This window comes from Nerophis ophidion, linkage group LG01 (assembly GCF_033978795.1).
Source record: "Nerophis ophidion isolate RoL-2023_Sa linkage group LG01, RoL_Noph_v1.0, whole genome shotgun sequence".
Taxonomy (NCBI): Eukaryota; Metazoa; Chordata; class Actinopteri; order Syngnathiformes; family Syngnathidae; genus Nerophis; species Nerophis ophidion.
Window position 1 is genome coordinate 58701932 of NC_084611.1, and position 24477 is coordinate 58726408.

Sequence of the window (24477 nt, forward strand, 5' to 3'; positions counted from 1 at the left end):
TCTGTCTTCATTTTTAAGTGGGAGAACTTGCACAATCGGTGGCTGACTAAATACTTTTTTGTCCCATTACGGGCCGTGTTGGAAAATGGAGTTGACCACAAGTGATTGTTTGGTTACAAACAAGTCAGGTTCCTACGGCGCAATATGAGTAAATTTTTTGAGTAAATCAGAACCATACCTAAATTACCTTTTAATACTCGTTAATACACCAGGTTATCCACCGGTTCTTAAATAGTCTAATATCCAATAATGTGAGTGTGAATGTTGTCTGTCTATCTGTGTTGGCCCTGCGATGAGGTGGCGACCTGTCCAGGGTGTACCCCACCTTCTGCCCGATTGTAGCTGAGATAGGCGCCAGCGCCCCCCGCCACCCCAAAAGGGAATAAGCGGTAGAAAATGGATGGATGGATGTAATTTAACCTATTGAAATGTCTTAAATCTTAATTAAAATCTTGTAAAAAGTCTTAAATACGACAAGGAAAGGTCTTACAAATATATTAACGGTATGTTTATGTAAAATACATTCATAATAAACTTTTTTTTCACATAAGTAAAACCTATTGATTTTTGAGGGTGTAAATATTGTGCTTTCCTCCACTATGGGCGACTTTGAGGTTATTTTTGTCACGTGTAAACATTTGATATAAAGCACACTAGGGCTAGGCGATATGGCCTTTTTTTAAATATTTCGATATTTTTAGGCCATGTCACGATACACGACATATCTCGATATTTTGCCTTAGCCTTGAATGAACACTTGATGCATATAATCACAGCAGTATGATGATTCTATGTGTCTACATTAAAACATTCTTGTTCATACTGCATTAATATATGCTCATGTTAAACTTTCATGCAGAGAGGGAATTCACTACTAAGTCAATTGACCAAAAATGTATTTATTAAACAGTTTTTAAGCAGTGGCACTAACATTCATGTCATTTCAAAACAGAAAGTGCAAGATTGTCAGAGACAATTTAAAACAAACTATTAGTGCAATTTTGTGCATGATGTCACACAAGATACTTCAATTAGTGTCAAATGAAAATGAGCTGCAAAATAGGAAATCAAATTGCCATGTGGTAGGTTACTGCGGACGTTATCTCCTTTTGTTGTTGACAATTTTTTTCATACGGTGTTGATGTGGAAATGGTGGCCTCGGCATTTTGTTGGTGGCACCGAATGGTGATGTTGACATTTTCAAATGATGTTACACATTAGCAGTAATGCTACTTTTTTTTGCAACGCTTTAGCCCCACACTTGACAAATAACGGGTGTCTGTTTGACATATTCCCACTTGAAGCCAAACCACCGCCAGACTATGGGCCCCAGCTGTTGTTCTTCAAAATTAATTCTTCCTTCATTTGTCACCAGATTCGCACCTTCTTTCTCTCGTATTACCACTCGCACCACAGCTAACATAACCCATGCTGCTACCTCTGCTCCGCGAGGGAGTATATGTATCTGACGTATGCAAGAAGGTGTGCTTGCTGTCTGTGAGAAGGACAGACTAGAAAGAGTGGGAAGAGCCTGTAGTGTAATGCCCGCAGCTAAGAGCAACTGCGTGAGAACGTGTCCTCGAATATCACAATAGTCATTTTCTATATCGCCCAGCAGTGACGTGCGGTGGGGTTCGTGGCTGGTGAGGCACTGACTTCATCACAGTCAGATTTATAAACATATGAACCCTATAGAGTATCTTATTCACCATTTGATTGGCAGCAGTTAACGGGTTACGTTTAAAAGCTCATATTCTTCCCTGCTTGTCACTCAGCATCAAGGGTTGGAATTGGGGGTTAAATCACCAAAAATGATTCCCGGCCGCTGCTGCTCACTGCTCCACTCACCTCCCAGGGGGTGAACAAGGGGATGGGTCAAATGCAGAGGACAAATTTCACCACACCTAGTGTGTGTGTGGCAATCATTGGTACTTTAACTTAATGTAGCAGGTACTTTAGCTAGTATAGTATAAATAAATTACACTTATTATTATCATTATTAGTGATAATACTGCTAACATTAACAATATAAAATAATCACATGTATGTACAAAATAACTAACACAACAGTACCCAGTGTTTTCACTATGACAGGTGTAACCTCGCTCTAGCGGCCGTGTTCATTCATTATCTTTACTGTAGCATAAAAAATGCAGATGGCCTTAAAACTCCACAGTACTCAGTCACCATGTTTAAGTACCCAAAATAAAGACTCAACATAAATCTTAATTCAATCGGATCAGAAACATTGGCAGAAACAGGATTAAAACCCGATGCTAACCCCCCATAGAAAATACATGGGTACGGCTAGTAACTACTATTAGCAAACAGACTTACAAACTTGGCGTAATATCTCAACATCGACACACTCTTTCATCGCAACTCGGTCCTGGTGGTCGGCACTTATAAGTTTACAATTAGTTGTAAAATGTTGGACGGTTGTTTTTACGATATGCAGGCAAACGACAACTTTAAAACATACCGGCTTCAGATGTCCCCATGCAGGCCTAGCCGAGTAGTGCAAGAATGATCTCTGGGATCACTAGCGTCCTCTACCACCAGGAGGCCGGAGAACAGGTGCCTCACATTGTACATATTTCGCAGCCGTTTTATGATTGCCCAGCACAAGAACTACTTTACACAAATACAGTTGTTGACAAAATACACTGTACATTATATACCTCAGCTAACTAAATTATGGAAATGTATAATATAATTCATATAGCAATACGGTCTCACTGCACAGCAGTCCAGCAGTTAGCCGAGTCATTGCACAATCCATGGTGACAGGGAGGCTCAGCTGGCTGTGACTCATCGCAAGTAATTTTCAGTATTTGAACGGCGTATGTGAAAATTAAGCGATTTTGAATAAAAAATAATTTTAAACTGGTGAAGTTAAATGGAAAATAACTTTATAGTATAATCACTGGACACATATAACAATATAACATTTTTTTTTTTTCTTTTTACATTTTTTTCTTTCCAAGATGGCAGGTGAGGCATGGCCTCACCTGCCGCCCCTGACTGCACGTCTCTGTCGCCCAGCCCTAAAGCAGACTGCAACTTTTGCAAGATAACTTTGGAACGTAAGACTTTGGAATTCAATGGCAAGTCATACAAATGGCAATTACACAGTTTGCCAATATTTTTTTTCCACACAAATCCATCCATCCATTTTCTACTGCTTGTCCCTCTCATAAGTTTATAATATTGAGGCTTCTGCTGTTTGTAGTTGAGCTAAGAATTTGGTTTTACAATGTAACAGAGGAGAGCATTAATGCAAACTTACAATTGATTCTGTGCCCCAGATTTCCTTTCTCTTTGAAACAGTAATTGTAAAAAAAAATGTTTACTTTTTATAATACCAGCCAAGGCATTAGAATCTCACGTGCTGTTTTAACATCCGCACGAGCAGTATCACACCTTACACCTTAAATTAGAATTTAGCTTCTTGTGTTGCTAGCTTATGATCACTACTTAGATGGCTATCATTGAATTTATATTGTATCATAACAACATCTCAGCAAATTGTATGTTGCTTTTTTGGGACTCCTTTTGAGTATGTGTACACGCTCCATGCGTGTATTAGCAGTGAGTGACAAGCCTTAATGACAGACAATTTCCTCAGCCAGAGTACCAATTTCTATTCGATACAATGAATAATTGTGAAAGTTTAGGAAGCATAAATTTTACATAAGCCACTAAAGGTTACATAAGCGTGTGTTGTAGTTGTATTCTTTTTTTGTTTGAAAAATTTAACCCTGCAATTTTCCAACAGCCACTTAGGTTTTAAACTGCACAAAAAACATCTTCCTGGCCATGAAAATCTTCACTTTCATTACCTTTCCCTGTTTTACTTTTCTAGGTTTCTAACATCTTTGGTATTTCCTGAAAGTATAATTAATAATCACGATTATTATGTTGGATAAACCTAAATATTACGTCATTATGTAATGTGTTATAAAATAGACTGCTCAAGAGGCTTAAAAAAGTTATCCGCTTATGTTTTTCCATACTTAGTATTTACTAGGGGTGTAACAGTACACAAAAATTTCGGTCCCGTACATACCTCGGTTCAGAGGTCACGGTTCGGTTCATTTTCGGTACAGTAAGAAAACAACAAAATATAATTTTTGGGGTTATTTATTTACCAAATTTGCAAAATCTTCCACCAAACATGTTTTTCTTACTGGAATATTTGATGTGAAGTAATCGGAACCTCGGATAGGTCAATAATTCATAATAACATTGATTTTGATTCAATATTATGTTTTGAGCAATGACAGTTTGAAAAAAAAACAGCTTTTTTATTAGTCAGCATTGCAACTTTTTCTAAATTAAATTTAACCTTCAAGCTTTTTATTTCACTTTTGATATGTTTTTGTTTATTTTAATAGTATTTTTAGAATGTGCCGTGGGCCTTTTAAACATTAGCTGTGGGCTGCAACTGGCCTCCGCGGCACACTTTTGACACCCCTGTTATAGATAATAAAAAATTAAATCTGATAAATCACTGGATAAAAAGCAGTGCTTGCGACGCATGCGCGTTTATCATAACTCTTTCACTCTCTGCCCCTCCCTCACGAATAATGCTGCGCGCACAATGTTTGTTTTTTACCCCTTCTTAACCTTGAACGTACATTGTTAATACACGCAACCATAACTCAAAATGCCGGACATTTGAGGCATTTAAGAAACTCTGCCCTGACAGCCCCGCAAAGGAGGACATGTCCGGTGAAAAGAAGACGTATGGTCAGTCTATCCGAGCCCGGGCTAGGATAGACTGACCATACTCAAAATACTCAAAATGCCTCAAATGTCCGGCATTTTGAGTATTGTTTACGCTACTTAATATGTTGTGTGGAAACTCATTCGGTACGCCTCCGCACCGAACTGAAACCCCCTTACCGAAACAGTTCAATACAAATACATGTACCGTAACACCCCTAGGATTTACATTTAAGCTTTTTCTCATTATATGCTTTTGTTGTAATTAGGACTAGGCGATATGGCCTTTTTTTAATATCGGGATATGTTTAGCCCAGGGGTGCCCACACTTTTTCTGCAGGCGAGCTACTTTTCAATTGACCAACTCGATGGGATCTACCTCATTTATATATATCATTTATATTTATTTATTTATGAAAGAGACATTTTTGTAAACAAGTTACATGTGTTTAATGATAATACAAGCATGTGTAACACATATAGATGTCTTTCTTTCACGAAGACAAGAATATAAGTTGGTGTATTACCTGATTCTGATGACTTGCATTGATTGGAATCAGACAGTAATGATGATAACGCCCACATTTTCAAATGGAGGAGAAAAAAAGTTGTCCTTTCTGTACAATACCACATGAAAGTGGTTGGTTTTTGGCATCTAATTCATCCAGCTTCCATACAGTTTACAAGAAAAACATTGGCGGCAAATTCCGTAGCTTGCTTGATCGACATTCACGGCACCCGAGGGTCTTGTGAGATGACGCTGGCTGCTGCCAGTTCATTATTATGAAAAAATGACAGAGAGGAAGGCGAGAAACACTTTTTATTTCAACAGACTTTCGTGCCGTCCCGTCCGTCAAAACTCTAAAGGCCGACTGCACATTTCCTATCTTAACAATAAAAGCCCTGCTTCATGCTGCCTGCGCTAACAAAATAAGAGTCTCGGAAAGCTGGCGTGCACAAGTGATGTGCACGCCAGCTTTCTGAGGGATCGCTTGTGCACGCCAGTTTTCCGAGACTCTGTATCTAGTTAGCGCATGCAGCATGAAGCAGGGCTTTTATTGTGAAGATAGGAAATGTGCAGTCGGCCTTTAGAGTTTTGACGGAAGGTACGGCGCGAGAGTCTGTTGAAATAAAAAGTGTTTCTCGCCTTCCTCTCGGTCATATTTTCATAATAATGATCTTGCAGCAGCCAGCGTCATCTCACAAGACCTTCCGGTACCGTGAATGTCATTTAAGTGACGTCTTGGTGAAGATTGATGATCACTAATTTTTAGGTCTATTTTTTTTAAAAGCCTGGCTGGAGATCGACTGACTCACCCCCCGCGGTCGACTGGTAGCTCGCAATCGACGTAATGGGCACCCCTGGTTTAGGCCATACGGCGATGTATGATATATATCTCGGTATTTTGCCTTAGCCTTCAATGAATACTTGATACATATAATCACAGCAGTATGATGATTCTATGTGTCTACATTAAAAAAATTTTTTCATACTGCAGTAATATATGATCATTTGAAACCTTCATGCAGAGAAGGAAATCACAACTAAGTCAATTTACCAAAACTGTATTTATTAAAGTTATTAGCAGGTGACTTTTCAAATGATGCTACATATTAGCAGTAAGGCTATTTTTGGTAGCAACGCTTGTGCCCCACACTTGACAAATTAAAGTTGTCTATTCGACATATTCCCACTTAAAGCCGATCCACTGCCAGACGATGGACCCCGTGCTGTCTTTTTTGGGAATTAATTTTTCCTTCATTTGTTACCAGATTCGCACTTTCTTTCGCACCTTCGCAACACTTCGCTAGCATCAAGGCTAACGTTAGCCACGCTGCTACTTCTCTGCTGGGCGAGGACGTATATGTATGTGACGTATGACATGACAGTATGTGACGTATGTAAGAACCTGCGCTTACACTCTGTGAGAAGGAGACACAAGAAGGAGTGAGCAGAGCCTGTAGTGTAATGCCCGCAGCTCAAAACAACTGCGTGAGAACGTATACTCGAATTAGGGCTGGGCGATATATCGATATACACGATATATCGCAGGTTTGTCTCTGTGCGATATAGAAAATGACTATATTGTAATATTCGAGTATACGTTCTCACGCAGTTCTTTTAGATCCGGGCATTACACTCCAAGCTCTTCTCACTCTTTCGTGTCTCTCTTTCTCATAGACAAGCAAGCACACAAACTTACACACGTCACTTACTGTCACGTCATACGTCACATACGTATACGCCCTCGCCTAGCAGAGAGGTAGCAGACTGGGTAACGTTTGCTGTGATGCTAATGTAGCCGTACGAGTGGTAGTAATACAAGAGAAAGAAGGTGCGGATCTGGCAACAAATGAAGGAAGACTTAATTCCCAATAAAAACAGCAGGGGGTCCATCGTCTGGCGGTGGTTCGGCCTCAAGTGGGAATATGTCGAACAGACAACCGTAATTTGTCAAGTGTGTGTAATGTTTACGGCTGAAACCTTTATTGTGAAAGTATCCTTACTGCTGTAACAGGATGTTGTGCTTCCCAAACCGGAAGTACAGGTGGGGATTGCGGTAAAATAAACAAAGCTCCCGGGCTAAACTGAGAATTAAGAGTTTTATATGTCCAGTTATTATCCAGATTAGTCTATTATACTTCTCGTGTATAGCTAACCACAACATGGTGTCAGAGTGAAAGTAATGAGACGACGGACCCGCCAGAAAAAGAAAACTAGTCGGGAAAAAAAAAGGCGTGAAAAAGTCAACAATGGAAGCGTTTGGCGTACCTAAGGGACGGCGTGGCGCATTGGGAGAGTGGCCGTGCGCAACCCGAGGGGCCCTGGTTCAAATCCCACCTAGAACCAACCTCGTCACGTCCGTTGTGTCCTGAGCAAGACACTTCACCCTTGCTCCTGATGGGTGCTGGTTGGCGCCTTGCATGGCAGCTCCCTCCATCAGTGTGTGAATGTGTGTGTGAATGGGTAAATGTGGAAGTAGTGTCAAAGCGCTTTGAGTACCTTGAAGGTAGAAAAGCGTTTTACAAGTACAACCCATTATATCATTATTATTACTCCGAAGATGGAATGGGATTCATCTAATCTACCAGATGCGTGGCTGAGATTCCAGCAACATGCACAACTCATGTTCACAGGACCACTCAAAGAGATAGCAGAAGAGGAAAAATGCAGCTTTCTTCTGCTGTGGATCGGCGACAAAGGACGGGACATTAGCAACACATGGACACTGACTGAAGATGAAGCTAAGTTGCTAAAAACATACTACGACAGATTCTCAGAATACCTCACCCCGAAAGCAAATCCTATATTTGCAAGATATAAATTCCAGGAGAAGACGCAATGAAACTGAGTCATTTGAGCACTTTGTGACAGATCTCAAGCTACTAGTTAAATACTGTAAGTACACAGACAGCGACGAGATGGTCAGAGACCGTATAATTTTCGCTACCAACTTTCTAGAGTGCGCAAAAAATTAATCAGCCTGTGGCCAGAGCTCACGTTCGAAAAAACGATCAATATAGCCCGCTCTCATGAGCTATCACAATTGCAGCTAAAGGCCATGGCTAACGGTAGCCATAAAGTACACACAATCCACCACAAACCTGAAAGGCCAAGTTTCTTAAAGGTAGCTAGCAAGCACCATGACAGCCCAAAAATGCATGAAAATGTCTGCAGCAAGTGTGGAGGACACCACAATAAATCAAAAGAGTGCCCAGCAAAAGGTAAACAATGTTTAAAGTGTCGAAAATTCAATCACTATGCATAAGTGTGCAAAACTAAGTCCAGTGCACAGAGGAATCCATACAGTTGGTGATGACAATGAAGACGATAGCTCAGAGCTATTTGTGGACACTGTCAGTACAGAGAAAGAAGATGAGGAAAGTGCATATGCAGCTATTGGATTGGGGCCACACAACAGAAAATTTACTTTTGATCTGGATACTGGGGCACAAGCAAATGTAATACCAGCAAAAGACTAATGCGCTAATGCCCAGCACAAAATTAATGTTCGCTGACCGTAAGTAAACAGGTTATGGCAGATATGCGCTGGAAATGAATGGCTACTGCAAAATAGCAAGTACATACAAAGCTAAGTCAACCACAGAAAAGTTCTACATAGTGAATTGTAAAGGCCCACCCATCCGAGGCTACAAAGCCTGCAAGGCCCTGGGACTCATCAAAGTAGTGTACGCAGTCAACAGTGACGAAGGGAACAGCACCCAGTCAGACCACATCCTAAGTGAGTACTCGGATGTTTTTAAAGGCATCGGCACATTTCCGGGCGAATGCAATTTCAGGATAAACCCCAAAGTGGCACCAGTTGTCTGCCCACCACGGAGGGTACCATTTGCTCTTAAAGACCGCCTAAAAATAGAGCTAGACAACATGGAAAGGGACAGAATAATATGCAAGGTGACTGAGCCCAGCCATTAGGTTAATGCCCTAGTAGTGTGCGAAAAGCCCAAGACATACAAACTCTAGAGTGTGCCTAGACCCAAGACCCCTAAACAAGACAATAATGATGCCATATTACCCCCTACCCACACTGGAGGACGTGCCATCCAAATTAGCAGGGGCAAAGTATTTCAGCATCCTAGACGCAAGATCAGGGTATTGGGCAATCAAGTTAAGTGAGGAATCCTCACTGCTCACTACATTTAACACCACATTCGGAAGATACCGTTTCCTCGGGCTGCCCTTCGGCATCGTGTCCGCCCAGGACGAGTTCCAGAGGAGGGTGGATGAGACATACGAAGGCCTGAGAGGAGTACCTGGCATCGTTAATGACATCGTCGTGTTTGGAAAAACAAAGCAGGAACACGACAGCAATCTCGGGGCAATGCTCGACCGCACCAGAGAGAGAGGCATACGCCTGAATCCAGAGAAATGCCGCATTTGTGTTTCTGATGTGAGCTACTTTGGCCATAAGCTCACAGCCAACGGTTTGAAACCAGACCCACTTAAAGGCCTACTGAAACCCAGTACTACCCACCACTTAGTCTGATAGTTTATACATCAATGATGAAATATTAACATTGCAACACATGCCAATACGGCCTTTTTAGTTTACTAAATTGCAATTTTAAATTTCCCGGGACTTTTTTCTTGAAAACGTCGCGTAATGATGACATGTACGTGTGACGTCACGGGCTGTTATGAATATGAGCGCTGCATACACACACAGCTAAAAGTCGTCTGCTTTAACGGCATGATTACACAGTATTTTGGACATCTGTGTTGCTGAATCTTTTGCAATTTGTTCAATTAATATTGGAGAAGTCAAAGTACAAAGATGGAGTTGGGAAGCTTTAGCCTTTAGCCACACAAACACACGGTGATTCCTTGTTTAAAATTCACGGAGTTGAAACTTTACTATGGATCACAGCGGACATGGATCCCGAACACTTGTCAACCAGCAGGTTTCGGTGACAAAATTGTGGTGTAAAAAGTCGCCACTTACCGGATATCAGCTGAGCTTGCGCCTCCCGTACAGCTGCCGTCGACTTCCCCGAGACACTGCGCGTCAACACCCGGCCGTGGACGTACACTTCCGACTATCAGGTACTGTTAAACTCACTAAAACACTAGCAACACAATAGAAGGATAAGGAATTTTCCAGAATTATCCTAGTAAATGTCTCTAAAAACATATGAATCCGTCTCAATGCAACGCGATTGCAATCGCGTTTTTTTTTTTTTTTTCTAATCCGTCGCTATCAATATCCTCAAACACGAATCTTTCATCCTCGCTCAAATTAATGGGGAAATTGTCGTTTTCTCGGTCCAAATAGCACTTTTTGTTGGAGGCTCCCATTATAAACAATGTGAATATGTGAGGAGCCCCCACACGTGTGACGTCATCGTCTGCGACTTCCGGTAGAGGCAGGGCTTTTCTCCAGTTGCGAACCTTATCGTGGATGTTCTCTACTAAATCCTTTCAGCAAAAATATGGCAATATCGCGAAATGATCAAGTATGACACACAGAATGGACCTGCTATCCCCGTTTAAATAAGAAAATCTCATTTCAGTAGGCCTTTAAGGTGAGAGCCATCAGAGACATGCCACCGCCAACAAGTGAGGCAGAGCATGAAACCATGCTTTCCTCTAATGTTCCATCTGATTTGCAGGTGTGTAATTAGTTGTGAGTTCATGCACTGTGTTAGTTTTGTTCTTTGAACAAGGTGATGTTCATCCATGGTTCATTGTGTGCACCAGTAAAAAAAAAAACATATAACTTTGTCTTGAATTTGAAAAAAAGAAAAATATTTTTCAGTAAAGAAGGGTTTGGTGAATGCACATGTGAAACTGGTGGGTTTCGGTACCTCCAACAATGTTATGAACCACTGGTGTAGGCGGATCGCTGCCCTAAAACTTAAAAAAAAAAAAAAGGGGGAAAAAAAAGAAAATATTAGAGAAGAAGAAAAGAACCTGATTTGTAACATTGCACTATATTAATAGGTTACGTTGTGATATGTTCACCAGCTTATCTACGGTCGATCTACCAAAAGCAAACGTGGACTGCTGTTAATTTTGTTCCAGAAGTAAAACACACTTAAATACTGCAGCACTTTTGCTTACCCTAACTCTAACCTCTAACCCTAACCCTCTGATGCTATATGGTGTACCGATTTTATTTGCACTGCTAAAGAATTACAGCACACTATGACTCGAATGTTGTGGCTCCGAATTGTATTTAAGTGCCTCAGTTTTTCTGCATGCCATTGATTATCCATATACGCATCTTATTTTGTTAAAGGGAGATGTAATGTTTACGGCTGAAACCTTTATTCTGAAAGTATCCTTACCGCTGTAAAAGGGTGTTGCGCTTCACGAACCGGAAGTGCAGGTGGGAATTGCCGGTGTTTGAATAAGAGGTCAAATAAACAAAGCTCCCGGGCTAAACTGAGAATTAAGAGTTTTATATGTCTAGTTATTATCCAGATTAGTCTATTATACTTCTCATGTATAGTTAATCAGAACAGTGTGGGGCAAAAGCGTTGCTATAAAAAGTAGCATTACTGCTAATATGTAGCATCATTTGAAAAGTCACTCCCTAGAGAATGAATAGAATTTCATAAAGTCCGTAGTAACCTACCACATAGTGAAGGACGAATACTATTTGATTTCCTATTATGCAGCTCATTTTTATTTGGCACTTAAAATGTCTCTGACAATCTTGCCCTTTCTGTTTTGGAAATGACATGAATGTTTGTGCCATTGCTTAATAACTTTAATAAATACACTTTTGGTCAATTGACTTAGTTGTGATTTCCCTCTCTGCATGAAAGTTTAAAAGTAGCATATATGAATGCAGTATGAAGAAGAATGTTTTAATGTAGACACAGAATCATCATACTACTGTGATTATATGCATCAAGTGTTCATTCAAGGCCAAGGCAAAATATCGTAATATATATCGTATATCGCGATAGGGCCTAAAAATATCGAGATATTAAAAAAGGGCCATATCGCCCAGCCTCAACTCGAATGTTACGATATAGTCATTTTCTATATCGCACAGAGACAAACCTGCGATATATCACGTATATCAATATATCGCCCAGCCCTAGTTGTAATTATTCCTTTTTTGAATGTTCCAATCGAGGATTTTGCTGGTAATACTGATTATCCATTAGGGAGATTGCCCAATAACAAGACCGATCATGTGCACTAACTGTAAATGTTTCAATGCATTTATCCATCCATTCATTTTTTACCGCTTGTCCCTTTTTGGATTGCGGGGGGTGCTGGAGCCTATCCCAGCTGCATTCGGGCGGAAGGCGGCGTACACTCTGGACATGTCGCCACCTCATCACAGGGCCAACACAGATAGACAGACAACATTCACACTCACATTCACACACTAGGGCGGCATGGCGTAGTGGGTAGAGCGGCCGTGCCAGAAACCTGAGGGTTGCAGGTTCGCTTCCCACCTATGGACATCAAAGTCGCTGCCGTTGTGTCCTTGGGCAGGACACTTCACCCTTTGCCCCCGGTGCCGCTCACACCGGTGAATGAATGATGAATGAATGATTGGTGGCGGTCGGAGGGGCCGTAGGCGCAAACTTGCAGCCACGCTTCCGTCAGTCTACCCCAGGGCAGCTGTGGCTACAGATGTAGCTTACCACCACCAGGTGTGAATGAATGATGGGTTCCCACTTCTCTGTGAGCGCTTTGAGTATATAACAATAGAAAAGTGCGATATAAATCTAATCCATTATTATTATTATTATTATTATTATTATTATTATAATTTAGTGTTGCCAATCAACCTATCCCGAGGGGCATGTCTTTGGAGGTGGGAGGAAGCCGGAGTACCCGGAGGGAACCCACGCATTCACAGGGAGAACATGCAAACTCCACACAGAAAGATTCCCAGCCCGGGATTGAACTCAGGACTACTCAGGACTTTCATATTGTGAGGCACACGCACTAACCCCTGTGTCACCGTGCTGCCTCTCAATGCATTTATGATGGTTGCCATTTACAGTTTTACAATACTAGCACAATATTTTAACAAGTTTCTTATTCTCTTATATTATATACAATTATTTTATCAAAACCAAGTCAATAGTACTAAATACCTATACAAACGCAAAAATTACTTTCTACTATTTATTGAAATCATGTGTTACCCTTAGTCTTCCTCTGTCCAAGGAATTATCATATTTTTTTTAAACATTAAGAATAAATATATTTTGAGAAAATAAAAATCGCGATCTAATCACTCTCATATCGATTACATGCTGAAATTGCCGTTGGTTTAGGCACCACCAGTTTATGACTCGATCTGCGCTCTTAAAGTCCTACTGAAATTAGATTTTCTTATTTAAACGGGGATAGCAGGTCCATTCTATCTGTCATACTTGATCATTTCGCGATATTGCCATATTTTTGCTGAAAGGATTTAGTAGAGTATATCGACTATAAAGTTATCAACTTTTGGTTGCTAATAAAAAAAACTTTGCCTTTACCAGAAGTAGCAGACGATGTGCGCGGGATGTCACCGGTGTGAGGGCTCCCCACATCCTCACTTGTTTTACAATGTGAGCGTCCAGCAGCAAGAGCTTTTCGGACCGAGAAAGCGACAATTTCCCAATTAATTTGAGCGAGGGTGAAAGATTTGTGGATGAAGAAATTTAGAGTGAAGAACTAGAAAAAAAAGTAAAAAAAAAAAAAGGAGATTGCATTGGGAGCGATTCAGATGTTTTTAGACACATTTACTAGGATAATTCTGGGAAATCACTCATCTTTTTATTGTGTTGCTAGTGTTTTAGTGAGTTAAATAGTACCTGATAGTCGGAGGGGTGTGTCCACGGGTGTGTTGACGCCAATCTCTGAGGGAAGTCACGAAGCTGCAGCAGGACAGAAGCTCCGCTGATCTCCAGTAAGAGGCGACTTATTACCACAATTTTCTCACCGAAAACTGCCGGTTGACATGTAGTCGGGATCGTTGTTCGCTTGATCGCTCTGATCCATGGTAAAGCTTCACCTCCGGGAATTTTAAACAAGGAAACACTGTGTGTTTGTGTGGCTAAAGGCTAAAAGCTTCCCACCTCCATTTTTCTACTTTGACTTCTACATTATTAATTAAACAAATTGCAAAAGATTCAGCAACACAGATGTCCAAAACACTGTGTAATTGTGCGATGAAAAGAGAAGACTTTTAGCCGTAAGTGGTGCTGGGCTAATATGTCCCCTCCAACCGATAACGTCACAAACACGCGTCATCATACGTGTCGTCATTCCGCAACGCTTTCAACAGGAAACTCCGCGGGAAATTTAAAATTGTAATTTAGTAAACTAAACCGGCCGTATTGGCATGTGTTGCAAAGTTAAGATTTCATCATTGATATATAAACTATCAGACTGCGTGGTCGGTAGTAGTGGGTTTCAGTAGGCCTTTAAAGGTGCCATGTGTAATAATGTGGCCAGAAATGGTACTGCAATCAGGGTCAAAATTCTGCAGTCCTCTCCCACTCTCCATGTCGGCATCAACCGGATCTGGGTCTCCCCATTCCAAACTGTAGCGTTGTGACAAGTTAATGGTGCTTTCAAAAACCTTGTTGTACAATTTAAAGACTACTTCAACGCTGTTTTGATTCAATCATTTATAAGTAACATGTCTGTAATTTTGATATTCTGCCAGGTTCCTGATCACACAGCCATTAGACCTCTTGCTGCACAATTATTTCCCAGACCATCACCTATTGCAACGCCTCCTGCCAGTTCAAGTGTTGCTTCACCAGACCAGAAGGAGAGTGACGCAAACAAGGGCTTTGAGCGCTTCCTAAGCTTGCTCAACAGTGGAGTCAACATCGAACTGCTAAGTAAGATTGTTAACGATGACAGCGAAGATCTCCATTCAGAAGACGGGTCCATGAACATTAAGCCCAATGATGTTAAGGGCGTTTTAGATGTTCCTATTGGCAGTGAAAACCACGAATGTAACAATTATAGTCTGATACCAGAGGGAACAGAGCGGTCCACTTATGAACAGTCCTCCTGTGAGACGCACTCACTGTCTTATGACAACAAGAACAGAAAAGACAGACAAAAGTGCTCTTTAAGTCTCAGTGATCGATCCGAATTTCCCCCAACAATAAAGAACAAAAAGGAAAAAGAAAAACCGGCTGAGGTTGATGCGAGGTGTGAACTGCTTCAGAACATCCTAAACACTCTGGGCTTGAGCCTGGAAACTGAAGAGCTGAGCAAACTAACAGACCGGACTGAAGAGAGACTGTATGGGAAAAGGAATGAGAGAAGTCCAGTTGCCACCAGTATAGTGGAGCATGACAGTACTAGTAGCAGTTACAGTCCCTCTCGCATGCAGCTCTCCAACAGCAGGAACTCAATGGATCATCACAGGGAAAAGTCCTTTTCCGAGTGCAGCGACTCAAAAAAGAGCAGAGAGGAACTTTCTTTATTTTCTTACCAAGATGATGCACCAGTACAGAGGATTGCTGGTAACAACCAAGATCTGCAAACCTTTGAGGAAACCCATCACGCACATTCCAGCCAGGAGTGCAATACTGTTTCAAGTTACAGTTTGCCTGAGCATTCTCAATTCAATGCTTCTTTCAACGGGGAAAACAGTTCTTGCTGGACACCGGCTCATGGTTCCCAGTCCATTTTCCCTTTTCCTTACTCATTGTACACAGACCACTCCCACCCCACAATTGCTTCCGCAGACTCTGAATTAAGCCATATCTACCACTCCCAAGAACATGTCGATATGAATCCAGACCTCTTCTTGAGCGAATGTCAGTTTCGCTCAAAAAAACGTTGCCTGAAAACAGTCAAACATAGACCTAAAAAAAAGAAAAGGATAAATGATAAGCCACAAATGGCAATTATAAGTAAGGAAAGGATACTAAAACAAATAAAAGTGACAAGTGACTTTACGAAGATGATGATGCCTCAGCATGGCACAAAACACCAAGAGGTTGATCATCCAAAAAAGGAGAAACAACCACCAACAGAAGAGGAAATTAAAGCAAAACTGAAAAAAAAGGTTGGTACAATGTTTTTTTTTTATTTTTATATTTGATCATTCTGCTCTCTTTCCGATAAAAACAAGCAAGATCCAATACTTTGTTGATGTAGCCACCGAGGAAGAGCACACCACCTGACAATATGTAGCAGTTACTGTAACCACGATAGGAGACGAGGAAAGACTGGTGTGTTGTTTCCTTTAATGTTAATAAGATTAAAATGTCTTGCAGAGGTTATAGTTATAACAATTTTACAGACCGACTATACTATTTATAGTCACGGTGGAGAGTGGGGGGGCGCAAAATATTTTCTTCTTCTGAGGTGGGGCGTAACACAACATATTTGAGAAGCACTGCTAAAAGCTAACCTGCAAAACCGCAACATAACACACTGGTAATGATATTGATTGTCTGCGTGTAAACTATTTCACATTATAACAACCTAATGGTTAGTATATGTGTTGTCTTTGACTTGTCCGACTGTTTTTGTGGTCGTGAACACATCACTGGCTGATTTGGGTGTGCGCGTTCTTAGGTGTGAAAGAAAGCGAGCGGTTGCTGTCAATACAACCTAAAGTTTGTTTTGTTTGGGTGTCGTTGCGACACAAAGTTATCAGTTTTGCATGAAAGTAGTTTTGTTGCTGATGTTGTTTTGGTGTCATTACAACCGACAGTAATCAGTTTTTCTCAATGAAATGATTGTTGATGCAGACCTCCTCCTTCCGATCCTTACGTCTCGGCTGATGTCGTCAATGTCTATTGTGACCAGTTATTGAAAATGAAACAGAGGAAATTGTGTCCATTTTGTTTAGAGTTCAGGTTGGATTTGGATTTTGTCCGCTGCATAGATTTTCCGTGTGCGAAGTAAATCGGGAGCAGTGCGCAATTGCGCAGGCAGGCTCCTGCCATAGAACATTGCCTCACACTAAGCATGCGTTGCACAAACATATTCGCTTTGTTAGACAAGATCATAGACTGTATTGGACAATATAGTTTACATACAATATGCCCATTTCCATTTATTGCAAATAATAAGAAAACGTAAATACCTTACTTGCCTATCAAAGAGGAAACTAGCAAGTTTGGCGTCAGATGAAAAATTCTTCTCCGCCTTAAATCGTCTCCATCTTTCAAAGGCATACCCGATACAAATCCTTGTTTTGTTCCTGGCTTTGTCATGAATAAGTGCATAGCGCCGCCTTTTAGCTTTACTAAGGTTTGACATGTTTAGTAACTTTGCCAGTGGCAGTAGTTAGACGAAGGTGGCGGTGCGTAACTGGCAACCTGGATGTGACACACTCACAGACTTTCTAATTGGTCAAACATGTAAATTAAAACAATAACAAGATTTCGGGGCTGTAAATCTAATTTAAAAATGAGCATATCCCGGCTGAACTACTGTTTTCGAGTTATAGCGGTATTAGAAAATAATATGATTTGACATTACATATGGCACCTTTAACTTGTGCAAAGTTGGACAGCCAGTAAACATCAATATCCTCTAATAAGCACACAAGGCTGGCCATTTCTTGTGTTTTAGTCGAGTCATTTACAAAAGGTAAACATATAGGCTAATAAGGAACTGGGACTTTTGGAGAGCCGATAGAAAGACATGGCTCAGAAGAATTATGACAAATTGGAATGAGCGCAAAGAACCCTGAGAATATGAGAGAGAAGTTTTGTGATTATTTAAAACTGAACACAGACTTTGTGATGAAATGTTTACACAAACTGAGCATATTTAAAGGGTAACTGCACTGTTTTTGGAATTTTATTTTATCTATCGTTCACAATCATTAGAGACAAAAAGACAAAATTATGTGTTTTTTTTTCGCTTTCCAACAATCTGCTCGTTCTTGGTGGCTAGCAATGCAGCTAATGAAAACAATCGATTCCACTTCTAAATCACTTTAAAAATGCAATGAAAATGGTTAACAATACTTAATTTACGCACATAACAAAGCTGTAGCAATATTGTTATTGTAAGAGTAAACACTGAGGAACTCTTTTATTAGCATAATAACACATTGCCATGCGACGGTATTAGCCGTAAAAGCTAACTACGGCAAGAGATAAGCTAGCTTCGACGTCAACACGAAACACGTTTGAGTTTGTAATGCACAACTCTGCGATACGACACCAATTTGTACAGACTGATGAACATGAACAATAATATTACAGTAGCCGTAAAATATTAGCCCATATTTCATGTTTTGTTTGTACAGAGCTTGCCAGGTAGTTCAACTACAGTGCATGCGCTAACATGCATGGCATGCTGAGTGTATCATGATCGATATAAAAGTGACTCACTCGTCTGGTCCAGCTGGCCGGGCTGTTTCCTGTGGATTTTGGGTACACACTCCATTTATGTCGAAATAGCTTTGCTCCAGGTTCCATATTTGTAGTGTCAAAATTGCTTTCACCTCGCTCTCCCGGCTTCCGCCTGCTCCAACGTCTCACTCTTCTTTCGTGCTGGCTTCTATAAGCATCAGTATTAGGTTGTGAATCCTAATTTGTACATTACCAAGTCTTCCAGGATTATAAAACCCACTGTTCCGGAAGTAAGAACACACAGTTGATGCCAGAAGTCACACTGCTATGGAAACAGAAATTAATACAAGAGAGAAATCAGTCCCGGAAATGATTAAAATGATCAAAATACCTTAAGTATTGAACATATTAAAAATTGTTATGAATGTGTCTGTTACTATATTATATATATACTTACACTGTGTGTACGGTATAAACGTTATAGAGGGCTTTGAAGGCTACAATGGCCACTCCCATTAGCTGCATCTTTCAAACGTTTTTATTATCTTTTAAAATCGTAAAATAAAAAAGACGTGTGTTCCTGTCTCACATAATAATTGCGAACGATAGACAAAAAAAAAAAAAAATTGCAGTTCCCCTTAAAGAGCAGCAGACAAGTAGAAACAAGGTAAAAGTATATTTTGGTAGCAAACATCCTATATTAGTCTTGCATAACAAATGTTTTATTTAAACACATAAGATGACATGTAGGCATATACTGTCTTGTGTCTTAATGCAAACTTGTTTTATGTCTAAATAGTTCATTATGGTCTATTACCTGTCTCATGTTTATCAGGCATCAGTTTTTATTATTATTTTTTTTTTTACTTAACTTTTTTTAATGATACTCTTGTAAAAGTGCAATTTAAATGTTGTGTGCATTCATAAAAAGGAAAGGTCGTTAGAAAATCCATTCTTATTTAAACTACCGGTATATTCTATAAAAGTCGTATTGATTCGAGCCAGAAGGTGTATTTTATTTGATTACTCAATCAAATTAATTATTCAATAGATTACTCGAGTACTAAAATAATTGATAGCTGCCGGCTTACTTACAAAGTCTCTATGGCGGAAGCATATTGCAAAATAATAAAATGACGTACAGTTTAATTCCTGCTGATATCGTATCAAATCAATATCTGTATTGACCAATGCTCAAGACTACACTATTGGTATCACATCAGGAGTAAAAACTTGTATCGAACACTACTACACATAATCAACAGTGGTATGTTTTAGGTATTGGTAAAGTATATGTTGAACTTCTGGTAATGCAATTTTTTTTAAATTTGGTAGCTAAAGTCTCTAGGATATAAAAACAGCATTGTTCTGTAGTTCTATTTGTACAGCATTCCACAATTTTACAAATAATGAACTACAATCGAGCCAAATGTAAACAACCTGTATGTCGACTAGGGATGAGTATCAAAAACTTGGTTCCATAATGTCACCGGGGCTTGCGTAAATGTTAGTAACCAGACTTAAAATAAAAATTGTTTGAAGGTGATAGATGTTGTGAAGCTAATATATTGTTGTATGATGTAGTGTTATGAGGGCTGCAGCTACCGGTTATTTTAATAATCGAGCTATTTATTGATTCAGTTGTTCGAGTAATCGAATAAAACACACTTTAACTTCAATATGACTTCTAGGGAAATTAGTTTAAATAAAGATTTTTCTAATGACCTTTATACTCTCTTCTTATCAATGCACATGACATTGAAATCACACATTAAAAACGGAAGCATCGCTGTTTTACTTACATTAAAAAAGGCGTTTAGCCTTAAACCAGGTCATTGATAATAAAGGACCAAGCTAAACAAAAACACACACTTGTAATGATATTAATTGGTTGTTTGATATTATGAACAAACTTGTTAACATCAACATACAAACTGTGTTTAATAAAACATTTGTTCTGCAAGACAAACATAAAATTATGTTTGCTTTCTGGTAATGCGTTGCATCATTAAAGGCCTACTGAAATGAGATTTTCTTATTTAAATGGGAATAGCAGGTCCATTCTATGTGTCATACTTGATCATTTCGCGATATTGCCATATTTTTGCTGAAAGGATTTAGTAGAGAAAATCGACGATAAAGTTTGCCACTTTTGGTACTTCCTGAAAAAGCCTCGCCTTTACCGGAAGTCGCAGACGATGACGTCGCAAGTGTGGGGGCTCCTCACAAAATCACACTGATTTTAATGGGATGCCTCCAACAAAAACAGTGATTCGGACCGTGAAAACGACAATTTACCCATTGATTTGAGTGAGGATGAAAGATTTGTGTTTGAGGATATTGATAGCGACGGACTAGAAAAAAAAAGAAATAAAGAGTTTAAAAAAAAAAAACGCGATAGCATTGGGACGTATTCCGATGTTTTTAAACACAATTGCTAGGATAATTCTGGGAAATCCCTTATATTTCTATTGTGTTGCTAGTGTTTTAGTGAGTTTAATATTACCTGATAGTCGGAGAGGTGTGTCCACGGGTGTGTTGACGCCTTGTCTCACGGGTGTCGACTGCAGCTGTACGTACGACACACGCTCAGCTGATATCCGATAAGTGCCGACTTTTTAACCACAATTTTCTCACCGAAACCTCCTTGTTGACATTCGGTTGGGATCCATGTCTGCTTGACCGCGCTCTGATCCATAGTAAAGTTTCAGCTCTGGGAATTTTAAACAAGGAATCACCGTGTGTTTGTGTGGCTGAAGGCTAAAGCTTCCCAACTCCATCTTTCTACTGTCACTTCTCCAATATTAATTGAACAAATTGCAACACAGATCTACAAAATACTGTGTAATTATGCCGTTAAAGGAGATGACTTTTACCTGTGTGTGTGTGTGTGTGTGTGTGTGTGTGTGTGTGTGTGTGTGTGTGTGTGTGTGTGTGTGTGTGTGTGTGTGTGTGTGTGTGTGTGTGCGTAGCGCTCATACTTCCTAAAAACCCGTGACGTCCTGCGTACACGTCATCATTACACAACGTTTCCAAGACGAAACTCCCGGGAAATTTAAAATTGTAATTTAGTAAACTAAAAAAGCCGTATTGGCATGTGTTGCAATGTTAATATTTCATCAATGATGTATAAACTATCAGACTGCGTGGTCGGTAGTAGAGATGCGCGGATAGGCAATTATATCATCCGCATCCGCGTCATCCACCCGCCGTCCACCCGAACCAACATTTTATCGAGACCGTACCCGCCCGCTGAATTACATCAGAGGTTGGCCACCTTTACCACACACACAGCTATTTAAAACTGTTTCACAGAGTAATGTAGTCAATTGGAGCCATTAACGTTCTCGCGACTATTCAATAGCGTTCATCCTGATGACAAGAATATGGGCGTGCTGTGAAGCCATTGCCTTTGACACCTTCAACCACATGTACGAACCGATTGTTGGTCCAGCAACATGTGTGCAGCTTCCACAATCACACGTATGAGATTGAAAGGCATACTGGGTGATACAGAGTACACTGATGGTTGTGATATAAACAACTTTAACACTTACTAATATGCGCCACGCTATGAAGCCACACAATACAAAATTGACAAACACATTTCGGGAGAACATCCTCACAGTAACACAACATAAATGCAACACAACTTATACCCATAATCCTTTGTATTCATGAAACTTCCTGAATATATTTTACAACCCGCGCCCCCAACCCCGCCCACCTTACCTACGCACGGGGGTGGGGGGTTTGCTGCTAGCGGGGTGTAAAAAATAGTCAGGAGGTGTCATGAATACAAAGGATTATGGGTATTTGTTGTGTTGCGTTTATGTTGTGTTACTGTGAGGATGTTCTCCCGAAATGTGTTTGTCGTTCTTAATTGGTGTGGCTTCAAAGCGTGGCGCATATTACTAAGTGTTAAAATTGTTTATATCACAACCATTAGTGTACTCTGTGTCACCCAGTGTGCCTTGCAGTCGTGTGCGTGTTGCTACGGAAGCCACACACAACACGATGTTGGACTGACAAGCAGATCGTGTATGATGTAGAAGGCGACAAAGCCATTGGCTTCATAGCACGCACTAATACTTATTATCTGGGTGACTGCTGGCAGTCATTTAAGAGAATAATAACGTCTCCTATTGACTTCTTTGCTTTATGACACAGGTTTTAAATGGCTCTTTGAATGGCAAAGGATACCGATCCCAGAACCATGTATATAAAATATTTCCGGATGATTCAACCGCCACTCACCCGAATCTAATTAAAATCTATTTTTTCATCATGTCAACCGCCCGACCCGCGGTTTACCCGCGGACTCCGCGGATGAGACCGCAAACCGCGCATCTCTTGTGGGTAGTTGTGGGTTTCAGTAGGCCTTGAAAGTTGTGCTATTGTGAAATGTCATATCTGCTTAACCGTGCTAACATTTCACCACATTGTCTTTTTTTCAGTTTTAAATGATCACAAAACCTTTCATCATTTCTAAGCTCTTTGCTCTCTTTGTATTTTTTCTGAGCCGTCTCTCTTAATGAGCAATTTTGAGTGTGTTGGAATTAAAATCACATTATTCCCAAAAATGTATTTCAAGGTAATTGTAGCATACCACTCCTTACACCCACCCCTTTGGGTGGGTGTAAGGATTGGTGTAATTTGACCTGGGGGGCAATAGACTACAGACTTTGGTGAAGTAGGACAGCTTCATCACGTGAAGAAGCCTAAAATTTTTGGTTGTGTTTTCCGCTCCACTTGCTGAATGACAATATACGATATATATCTTGATATTTTTTTCATAAAGTAAATACAAAACAGTCCTTGTTTCCTGAGGTACTAAGTATGTCATTTTTATGCCACATGGTGACATATGTTCAACTCATCATGCTTAATTTATTACAGCATTTGGGAAGCCTCTAGTTGATTTTTATTATGTAAATGTTATATTTTTTTATCAACATGTGATAGCAGTGAGCCTGCCATTCAGAACTAGGCTGCTACATTACTAATGATTAATGTAACTATAGCTGAAAATATAGTACAATAGCAATAGGAGAGACTATTTATCCCTGAACACCATGGAGTTCATGTAGGCTTTATGATGCAGTTACATTATTATATCAACTATCAGACAGCTTCAGGAAACTCTTCATTTAGCAAAATGTTGTTTTTTGCTGCTTCAACGCTGCTCAATCAACACAGAAAAAGGTTAAGTAAAATAACAGACAGAGATTTGCTGTCCGTAAAACACACGCATGCACGCACACACACACACCGCAAAATGAGCTAACGTTACGCTAAAAGGTAATTAGCCTTCACCTCAAGGACTGCAAGCGAGCTGAGCTGCCGTTTATGTTTGTAGGACGTCAACGGGCTCATAGTGATGTTACTAGTAGCTGACTGGGAGGTGTGTATTTTAATTTGGGGAGAGTCCGGTGCCTGATGCTTACCTGCTAAACACCTATCTGCTCATCCCGACGCTGGAGCACTGACTCCATGCGCTCTGAATACGCACTGCTGATTGGCTGTTACCGCTCTGAATATGCACTGCTGATTGGTTGTTACCGCTCTGAATATGCACTGCTGATTGGTTGTTACCGCTCTGAATATGCACTGCTGATTGGTTGTTACCGCTCTGAATATGCACTGCTGATTGGTTGTTACCGCTCTGAATATGCACTGCTGATTGGCTGTTACCGCTCAGCGTGTAACCAATCAGATGGTTCTGCGGGGGGGACAATGCTGGGTGCTGCAGAGAGTACTGACAGAGGCAGAACGAAGTGGAGCGGCTTGTTCAGACTTTAGCTTAGGCGGCGGCTCTTTGTTGTTCGCCTTAGCAACAAAGCGCTGCGGGAATCCCTGGCTCAAAATCCTCGACCGAAAACCACACCATCACTTACTACATTTCCATGCACAAAATAAGTCTGATTTCTCAAATAGTTAGGTTTTGGGTTTTTATACGCCTATGGGTGAAATACAATT

General features: G+C 40.3%; 1 protein-coding gene across 2 annotated transcripts in view; it reads left to right on the forward strand.

Moving 5' to 3' along the window:
* Positions 1–24477, forward strand: part of LOC133557619 (uncharacterized) — a 65869-nt gene that overhangs the window by 32022 nt on the left and 9370 nt on the right. For both annotated transcript variants that reach the window (XM_061908259.1, XM_061908250.1), the window contains exon 4: positions 14883–16247. In XM_061908259.1, the coding sequence (XP_061764243.1) occupies positions 14883–16247 (1365 nt within the window). The remainder of the gene's footprint in view (positions 1–14882; positions 16248–24477) is intronic.